The 10,698-nt window shown below is 32.9% G+C and overlaps 2 protein-coding genes across 2 annotated transcripts; both read left to right on the top strand.

The window, feature by feature from the left end:
- Nucleotides 280-3,116, top strand: LOC105160540 (transcription factor bHLH36-like). The gene is made up of 3 exons (XM_011077967.2): nt 280-814; nt 946-1,296; nt 1,453-3,116. Exons 1-3 carry the CDS (start codon nt 509-511, stop codon nt 1,564-1,566), a joined length of 771 nt encoding a protein of 256 aa, XP_011076269.1. The 5' UTR covers nt 280-508; the 3' UTR covers nt 1,567-3,116.
- On the top strand, nt 6,517-9,819 carry LOC105160722 (transcription factor bHLH118-like). The gene is made up of 4 exons (XM_011078201.2): nt 6,517-6,998; nt 7,277-7,624; nt 8,133-8,206; nt 9,437-9,819. The coding sequence occupies exons 1-3, from the start codon at nt 6,675-6,677 to the stop codon at nt 8,199-8,201; spliced, it is 741 nt and encodes a 246-aa protein (XP_011076503.1). The 5' UTR covers nt 6,517-6,674; the 3' UTR covers nt 8,202-8,206; nt 9,437-9,819.

Genomic DNA, 10,698 nt, shown 5'->3' with positions numbered 1-10,698 from the left:
TGAGATATACGACTAATACTACCATATTGAGATACACGACTAATCCTGATTAATTAATTAATTAACTAATCACCAACAGTAATAATATTCGGATTCCCGCCAGCTGTCGTGTAATAAAACCAATCACAAGCAAGCAAGCGTAATAAAATAAGATTAATAAAGCTAATTAAACACCAGTCTATTGCAAGTGCTGCAGCCTAACTGTAACCTAATAACAAGTTTGCCGGTTTACTGTTGCTATTGTAGGCTGCCTGTCTGTATTTAACTGCGAGCCCACGGGGGTGCGGCTCCATTTCCACATAAGCTGCGCACATCAGCTTAACTCTTAGTAGATTTTCAAAAGATTTTGGTGGTGGGGTTTCCTTAAATTCTTGTATAGCTTGAAAATCACACACAAACACCCACTTCTGAGTGTGTGTGTGTGTGTGTGTATAGATATAGATTCTAATATCGGGTTCCAACAAAGGAAGCTTCTTGTCTTGGTGGTGAACTCCAATATTACTTAAAGATGTTTCCTTTACAAAGTAACTTGATAGTGTTTGAGGATGTCCCTTTATTTCTTGATCAAGATAAAATCCTGGAAGATCTGCTTGCAGATTGTGCTGTTCTTGAGGGCAATGAAAATACTGCTGATCAGGGTGTGAAAAAGAGGCAAAGAAAAGCATCGTCTGCAGCTGGAATTCAAGAGAACAAGGATGAGAGTAGCAACGAGACCAAGAAAATTATGCATAGAGATGTAGAAAGGCAGAGAAGGCAAGAAATGTCGGGTCTGTACGCGTCGATTCGATCCCTTCTTCCTCTTGAATATGTCAAGGTGAATAAATTAATTAATTACGAGTTCACTTTACCTTAATTAGTTTCAATATCGTAGCTAGCGCAAAATTAGGACAACCTTTTTTCTATTTCTCTCACATTGCTGTTTATGGGTCTGATTGATGTGTCTAGGGAAAGCGCGCTATCTCCGATCACTTGGACCAGGCGGTGAATTACATAAAACATATGCAAAAGAAACTCGAAGAAATGAAGATGAGGAGAGACAAGTTGAAGAACCTGTCTAATTCATCAGCCCCTAATGTTGATGCTGAGGATCGGGGCTCAAGTACAACTACTTCGTCAAATTGTCTGAAGGTGAAACTTTGCTGGGACGGAGTGGAGATCTTAATCTGCAGTAGCCTGGATGAGGGAGATTTCCCCCTTTCAAAAGTTCTTGCAGATTTACTCGGAAGAGGGCTCGATGTAATTAGCTGTATTTCTACCCGAGTCGATGGACAGTCCCTCCACAAAATTCAACTTCAGGTGAATCATATATATACATTGATTTTTACATTTTTATCTATAGATAATCTATGTACAATTGTTTTGATGGAATACCATATTTGGGAGTAGGGTTTAATTCTGATAATGTGTATGATTTTGGGTTTAATGTTTTCTTTTCCGTTGTCATCACTGCAGGTGAATGATCCGACAAGCATTGATCTGTCCAAGCTTCAAGACAGACTGTCTGATGTGATCGAGCAAGCTCAATCAGCAAGAGGAAGATCAAGATACCAGGAAAGCTCGAACTGATCTCGAATTTCTAGATATCTAAAATTGTTCCTTTTTAGTTTCATGCATCTTTAACCCGTTGATCTGGAAATTGAAGTGCAATCACTTGAATTTTAACATTTCATCTTTCCTGGTTTCATTCTTTCCTTTTTTCCCTCCACATCTCTCTTGTCATTGTCCGAATGGTTTAAAAATTTAACCTTGTTGGTCTCGACTCTCGAAAGATTAGATGTTTACTGTTGTTCAAATCTTGTAATGGAGATGCCATTTTCATGCAGTTCAGATTTTGTATATGAAGTTTCACTGTAAGTGAGTTTTAAGTCATGATGAGACTATTGCAATCTCACCTCATGGTACTGATCACTGTTCTCAAAACCTTGATGCTTCTGTCTGAGTATGATTACATGGCGAGTGAAGTCTGGTCTCAGTTATCCACAATACATCACTGAGACGGACAATACGTGTAAAAATAAAACACGGTAACAAAATTCCTGTCTCTTGCATCATAACTTATCTTGAATTGTTCAGACGATGCTGCCTCATCTCAGTGTGAAAAGTTGGCAACTTCTTTGTTCAGTGCTATTTGACATTGCTCCCCCCAGCTCTTCTTTCTTAGTCATCCATGAATTATATATAGGTCTAACATTGTTTGAGGTGTAGATGATCTTTGTTCTTGCTGTTCCGGGTAATGCTAAAGCTGCAAGCTTTCTGTAGTGTGAAATAAACTTGCAGAGGAGATTACTAGTCCTGTACAAGAGTGGCTTAGATGCATTTTTGGTCTCGCAATTTAGATCATTTGGCGTTTTCATTTTTTAATTTCTAGGTTAGCATTTTGATCTACATCTTTTTAATTTTCGTAATTTTGGTCGTTTTTTCGAGTTCACCCTTCTGGTCAGAAAAATACATGTGTCTCTCACATTATATTTCGAATTGGGGCTTTTGTTCGTATTGGCCAATTTTTGTCTTTTAATTTTCTAAAGTATCATTTTGATTTTGCATTTTTTAAGTTTTTACGATTTCAGTCATTTTTTCATCGGAGTTCATCCTTTTTGCCGGTGAAAGTAAATTCCAGAGAATAAAAAAACTGAAATCACAAAAATTAAATAGATGCAGGATGAAATGCCAAACAAGCTAAGTTAGGGGGACAAAAAAATACATTAATTCTGTCCACAAGAGTTATTCAATTCCGCACTCACTTGAAGTTTATTAGCAAGTATTCTTTATTTTCATTTGTGAATTCTGTTGAAATCTATTGCTGATGATAGATACATTGGGAAGAAATGCATAGGAAGTGAAGAAAGAATTACATATAATTATTGTAATGTGTTTTGGCGATTGAATGGCTGAAGATGATTTTGGAGGTTGGAAAGCAAGAAGAATGAAAAAGATGAAGAGTCTGCGTATGAAAATTTCCAATAATTTTGACAGCGAGTCTAACTTATTTTGGATACACGGAGAGTCTATTGTCGTATATAGCTTTATCGCATATTTAGTCCTGTATTTATAGTTATTTGGTCTTTTAGTCTTTGAAATTGTTAGGGTTGGTTTTTTCTTTTTCTACATTTGCCTCGCTACGTCATAAAAAATCATCCATGTAAATTCATTTTTCTCAATTTTTAACCAGCAAATTACTTAAACATGACACTTTTCGACCAACATTAAAAATTCCAAAAACTTTAATCTTGAAATCTCAAAATTAAAAAATGTAAAGTATCAAATTACAAAACTGACAACTTAAGAGACTAAAACAATAAATAATTATAATTACAAGACTAAAAATGCAGTTAAGCCTGTGCTATATTAAATTTGAAAGAAGGTTGAGTGATTGAAAAAGATTACAGAAAAATAAAATTTTCTTTTCACATGTCATTATAAAGTTCATTATGAAGTTGAAATTCGTTTTCTCTTTCTTCTTTTCTATTTTTCAAAAGATATATATATATATATATATATATATAGTTTACAAATAATTGTAGTAAAATTTCAATATGTCGGACAATATGTCGTTGCAATTTTTCTATAAAAATGTCAAATTTTATGTTCATGTTTTGTTTCGTCTGTATCTGGTCGTAGCTATAGCGAAACTCTCCATGAAGAGAGATTGAAGACAGTTGCAATATTTAGTGGACCGACTCGGCCATTGGGTCTACATCAATTTGAAAATTTGGGTCACCTCGTATATCTTAGCCAAGCCCGTTACTTAATCCAAATACCTAATCATGGCAACAATTCAGTTTTGACCTATGAGAGGGCCACGGCTTAATCCTAAGGCCCCGTTTATATGACTTGATAAAGGTGAATTGAACAATGAATATGTCCGAATAAGGCATGGTAACTTACTCGACCTATAATAGTATAATTCGATTTTATTTTACATGTTATCCAATCGGATAAACTATCAAAATATGCATGTAAGAATTTCAACAAGTATACGATAATTTTCCAACTTAAAAGTTAATGTCATTCGTTTTAAGATTTTCTTTAGTTAGAAAATGTTTACTAAAAGCAAAAATCAGTTTACCAGTGTCCTCATTATTTCAAAGTAAAAGTGTCAATTTTCCTAGGCCCGGAGCCCACGTAAAATAATTCCTAATCAACAATAATTTAATGTAAAACCTTCCGAACGCCCTTTACCTTCCATTATCTATGTTCACATTAAACAAAATGGAAACATAATATTGTCTATACGTACTAGTGTGTGAAGCACACATTTGCAATTAATTAAAAAGTTGAAAAGCTAATTATTATTTTTTTAATCTTAATTAGGTAAATAGATATAAAACTAATTATAAGAAGTTTTCGAGCAAAAAAATAGAATGTGGGAGTTGAGGAGAGAGAAATAAAAAATTGCTGAAATATATATATATATATATATATATATATATATTTTTTAAAAACAAAAAGAGGAATGCATGAGAGAACAAAAATACGTAGAAGTTGAGGAAAGGCGACAACAAGTTAGAAGAGAAACAAAAATAAATAAATTAAAAATAAAAAATATTAACAAATCAAAAAATTGAAGAAAACAAATACAATTTTAGTTCTACAAGTTGGGGGTGATAATTTTGGTTGTTTAAATTAAAAATTTGTTTCTATAATTTTAGAAATTTGACAATTTTGATCTTTTTTGGCCAATTTAGTCGAAAAATTCAACGTCATTAACCATATCAACATATTTTTAAGGAATTGGCAATTTTGATCATGTATTATTAAGGGATTGACAATTTTGAATATTTAACTTTGGATATAGTGATTTTAGCTCTCTATCTGTTAAAATAGAAACGATTTTGGTTGTTAAGCCTAATTAGTGACGATTTTGTCCTTTTATGATAAAAGCTTTATAGTTATATCACATGTTTTTAATCAGACTTAACATCCTCTCAAAATAAGATTAAGCCTCGATTAACTTCATACATCGGTTTGACTATTTTGCTACTAGGGAACTCATTTATTTTACGAACTTCTTCCAACCGTATTACCACAAAAGGTAGTTTATATATAGGTACTCGACTCCTTCAGTAGATTGTACCCCGAATCTTGGTGTATATTGTAGACTTCTCATTGCATTAGTTGTTGAAAGAGTCAAGTACTTGGAAATCATCTGTTGCGATAGTTTAGTTTAAAGAAGTCAATAAAATCAAGGGTTTGCAAATGGTGGCAAGACGGTCAAATCAAAGTATGAAATTTATGGAAGCTTAATTTTATTTTGGAAGCATATTGGGCCTGATTAAAAGTATGATTAGACTATTGAGTTTTTCTCATAAAATGTCAAAATAGTCACTAATTGGACTTAAGGATCAAATACATTACTACTTTGGAAGACAGAGGAATAAAATCGCTACATCTAAAGTTATAGGATCAAAATTGCTAACCCCTCAAAGATAAAGACCAAAAATATAATTAAAAATTACAATTTAAACTGCAACACTATCAAATTTACTGAAAGCCCTAATATAGGTACAAATATGACTAATGACGTGGAAATATTTTCAGTCAAATAGGTTGAAAAGGACTAAAATTATCACATTTTTAAAGTTATAGGACCAAATTATTAATTTTAATTTAAATAGAACCAAAATTGCCACCCGGTAACTTACCAGACTAAAATTGCATATTTCCCAAAATCGAAACATCAAACGAGTGCTTTTTCAATTATAAAAAGGTAAAGATAATTTCTCTAGAAAAAAAAAATAGTAAAGTATATTGCATTTATAGGAGCACGACTTCTCCCCAAAAAAAACGCAATATTATTTATATTTATCAGAAGAAGATCGTCTTACTTTAATAAAAAGAAATATATTCTTTTATCATGATATTATCTATCACTAAAAGGTCACAGTAAATAATACTTAACTAAATACATATAAAATTAAGTACCATGACAAATACTTTGATCATACTTAAAATTACATTGTGGTTATTTTCATTAAAGATGAAATTTTTACATTAATTTTTTTACTGTGTTAATAATATTAATTCACAGTAATTTTTATGTCATACTCATGTTTAATATACTTAGGGAATGTATAATTCATTTTCTTTTATTTGTTGTGTTCGTACCTTTTAATATTTAATGAAAAATCTACAATTTATTTTTATATAGTTTGTAAAAGTATGTAGTCCATGCCTTCACATTAATTAGCGGATTTTTTCACAAAGAAAATTGAAGTGTGTATGTAAGTAAATACCAAGTCAAGCAAAAGTGAGGGCAGACTCTGACTTTAATTAAATTTAAATTCGAATTATTTACATTTGTATGTTTTACTTCACATTATATATCATTAGGGAGTACAACTTCATAGATTGAGCCTTTTTCATTACCTCATGTATGAACACAATATCAGGTGGTGTAATATTTTATGTAGTAGGCCTGTCGGAGTATTAATATAGAATTCACACAGTCCCTGTCGTCCATTACAAATATTTTCGGAAAACTCAGCAGTTGTAGGGTCATTTTTCTTCTTTCTTCTTGTTTAATTCCAACATTTTTCCCTGGAAATCCTAAACAGTATCAGAGAGGGCCATTGCAGATCTCAAAACCCTGACCAACCGTATCCTCATCTTGATTATTAACTCCATCCAAATCCAATTGAAAATTCGATTTCAAGATCCTCATCATATACCTAAAGATGTTCACTTTACAACCAGGAGATGAGCTGGTGTTTGGAACCCCTTCAATTTCCGAACATGATCATAAATTATTCCCGGATAATCTTATCACGGGTCATGCTTGTATCGAAACTAATATTATTAATTTCAGCAGCAGCAGCAGCAACAACAACAACGAGCAACGGGACCTACCGCGATTTAGGCCTCGTCAAGGACAAAGCAGGAGCAGGGATGAATACAATATCAGGAGGATTTTGCATAGAAATATTGAGCGCAGAAGGAGGCAAGAAATGTCGAATCTTTACACTTCTCTTCGATCCCTTCTACCTCTGGACCATGTCAAGGTGAATAAATCAGCCTGATCAATTTTTTTTGTATTTTTTCTTTCTTTTCTTGTAAATATGTCCATTGTGTGAAACCACTGTGCCCACTAGGAAAACCTCGTTGTTTGTTAATTACATGCTGAAACCCTTGTGTCTGGAAATCTGAATTTTGTGAAAACATAGATAAACAGTTCAGATTTGAATTCTTCAGTTGTTGCTGAATATCGAACACTAAATACTAGGTTTGTACACATATGTCAGTTCCTCTAACCTTGGTATTCCTGGGGTTTGTCTGTAAGGGGAGACGCTCGGTCTGCGATCACATGCAGGAAGCTGTGAATTACATTCAGCACATGCAGAAGAATGTTCAAGAATTGAGAAGTCACAGAGACAAGTTGAAGAAATTGCCGAATTTATCAAGCACAAAAGCTGCAGCAGTTTCAAATGGTGGTGATAATTTGCCTAACTGTAGTGTTACGGTGGAGGTGATCCGCGATGGGGTGGAGATCCTAATCAGCAGTAGCATGAAAAATTCTGAGTTCAGGCTCTCACGAGTTCTTGCAGAATTGTTGGAAAGACAGCTTAATGTGGTAACCTGTGTTTCCACCAACGCAAAGGAAGGGTTTCTCCATAAAATCCAGGCAGAGGTAAAATATAGTACAAATGAAAATATTGCAGGAGTTAGGGTTTGTTTTTCTATTTCTTTTTTCAAAAGTATCTATATGTATTTCCATATCGACCAATACATACCCAAAAATATCCAATGATATATACCTATTATCAACCATAACATATATACTTATTATGATATGTATATGTATGTATAGCTAGCACTATCCGATAATATCGAATTATGTCACCATTAGCATGCTATATCAACTGTATTGGAATATTATCAGCCAGAAAATTTGGCTATGTTATGTTCATTGATATAATGAAATTTACACTTTATTGTTGAAGTTATTTGTAATATGATTTACTTAAAATATTGCTATATAAGGGATTTTTTCTTAATACTTTACAATTTTACTAACTTTTTAGAAGCTTTAAACATCCTATCTAAAATTTAATTGTATTGCCTGAAAATAACTCAATTCGGGAGTTACTAATATTGTTACCCTCTTGTTCATATATGGTTATATCTCTCATTTGCAGGCCAGCGATATGACAAAACTTGATCCATTGCTGCTGCAAGAAAGACTGACAAAAGCCATTATAAGTTAATCTAGGTTAGCTAGCTAGTTTTCTGAGATTCTATGAATAATCTGTTTGGTTTAGAGACCATGCAAGCATCAGAAAGGAATTGAATCTGCATTTATATTTATATATATATATATATATATATCATAAAAACTCTTGGATATATGTCTGCATCGTGTTCTATCATGTCTGATTACTTCAAATTGTTTGCCTTTCTGCTTAAAACTCTGCATGTTGGTCCTTTAAGAAATGGAGCTTGCAATTTGGTCCAATATTTTTGTAAAGTTTCTGAGTTGATAACACATGTCGGGAATTTGAATGGATCGGAAAATCACATATGCAAGCCACGTGTGTTCTCCAATTTAAGCCAACACACGACTTGCACGTCTTAGTCTCCGGCAAGATGTATCCTCTTATTGCGAAACTTACAAAAATAATGAACCAAATCACAAGTTTGGATCGAAAATCCAAATTATATAATTATATTCATGCAATCACATATTTCTTGTACCTACTAATCATTCATTTGGTTCATTGAATACATTATTCAAGTTTATCTTCCAGCAAATAAGGATATATATCTAAAGGTGGCAAACACCAATATTATTTTATAGATCATGCAAGAAATGTTATTGGATAACGTGTGCATGTCTCCTCACCTTCCAACTCGAAACTTACATAGATTAGGATTGCCAAACGAATGATTCTTGTCTTGCTCTAGAACTGACAACATTATTAACATACATGCAAAGTTGTCTTTACATAAAATTGTAAGTACTATTGTAATTAGGTAAGTGATTACTCTTATTCCTTTTTTTTTAAAAAAAAGCCATTTGTGCTTAGGCAGGGGTTTGGTGTTGACCCCTACTCATTTATTATTTGGAAAAATTAATAGAATCTCTCTATACAAGAAGTACATACTCCCTTTACATAAATGTTTAATTAGCTAAATCTAATTAACAGTAGTTTTATTGCATTGTTGTTCATGTATTGGAAAAAGGAGAAGTATATATTGAATTAAATTGTGATTCATGTTGAAGGAAGTTTATACGTATCTACCGCGTATTCTAATGAAGTTATTCCGAGTACTCGTTTGTAATAAAAGTCTCTGTTACATAGAAATTGGACTTCCTCTTCTATTGTGAGATTCTGTTCACCATGCATCCTCTCAAAACAGACTTTATCTGATACTTGGATTAATCTACAATACTACATGTATCTGGATTAGGAACTTGCTCATTGATGTACATTATGCGCAGGAAAAGGCTTGAACTTGCTGGCTGACGCGCGCGAGGGATGGTTCTAATAACTCTTGGAGCTATAATGATCCAGAAAACTCAGACAGGGAAAGAAGAACTAATTGTGTACTTCCAGAACGACATATTAATTACTTCCGAGCTAACAGCCAGTTGGCCAGAATGATTCGCTCTAGACAATCTGTTCCCGACCTTCCGATTTAGGTGATATGGTCTTAGATAGGTGGATTTTTTCTCGCAAGATATTGTTAATGTTGTTTTCGTACGTCTAAAAGGAGTAAGTACTCATTATTTACGGTTTTTTAATTATACTGGAGGGCTTTTCAATATTAATAAATGGACAGGAATCTATGCCAAACCCTATGTAGGCATAGACAACTTTTATCAAAAAAAAGAAAAAAAAGACATGTTACTTCCTTTCATAGTAAAGTACTGAAGCCTCTTAATAATTTTTCCTGGAAAGCATGAATGTCTTTTTCTTACGGCTAATTGGCCTTTTCAAATTAAGGTACATGTTATGAGTGATCTATACATGGCTAACTTCATGGAAGTTTCTCTGCAGCAGTGGTACTGGTCTGTATCCATAAAGTACACTCATATATATATATACATATCGATTGCTATTATATATAATGTTGGGATCCTTAAATGTAATTGCAACCACCGGGCAAGAAGGATAGGAATTTGTCTACGTCTGTTTGATGAATAATTGAGATATATGATCTGGCAGTGGATGGAGTTGGTCCGCATGTACAATTTCATTAATACTACTTTCCCAACTTCTAAATTATTCAATTAATTATTTTCGTAGGTAAACAATTTCCACTGTCGATTAATGGTCTTTCCTTAATCATGCAAAACTCGGACTTTGAGCTAATTAATGAATCTGTCGATCTGTAAGAAAATTAATTCAAATTAGAAAACCCAACCTGTGTTTCTTTATTTTCTAATGTGATTTTTGGGTTTAAAATTTAAGTGTAACCTAACTTTTATATGTCTGTAATTGTAGAGAACAATTATTGTGGTTGTTTCAAGATTGCGCTTTTGATTGGGAATTAATGATTGAGATGAAGTGGGTAGTGGGCAGACAAGGAGTTGGTGATAATGTTTGTTAATATTATTTCAACTACTAATAATTGTAAATCAATTCATGCAAAATCAAAAATGTCAATTCTCCTAAATTATAAGACTAAAAATGTCAATGTCCTCTAAGTTACAAAACTAAATTGCAATTTAAAAAGTCAAGTGCAAGTCACTTACAATTT

Source organism: Sesamum indicum, linkage group LG4, assembly GCF_000512975.1.
Source record: "Sesamum indicum cultivar Zhongzhi No. 13 linkage group LG4, S_indicum_v1.0, whole genome shotgun sequence".
Lineage (NCBI taxonomy): Eukaryota > Viridiplantae > Streptophyta > Magnoliopsida > Lamiales > Pedaliaceae > Sesamum > Sesamum indicum.
Note: the sequence above shows the minus strand (reverse complement) of the source record. Positions and strands in the feature narration are given on the sequence as shown.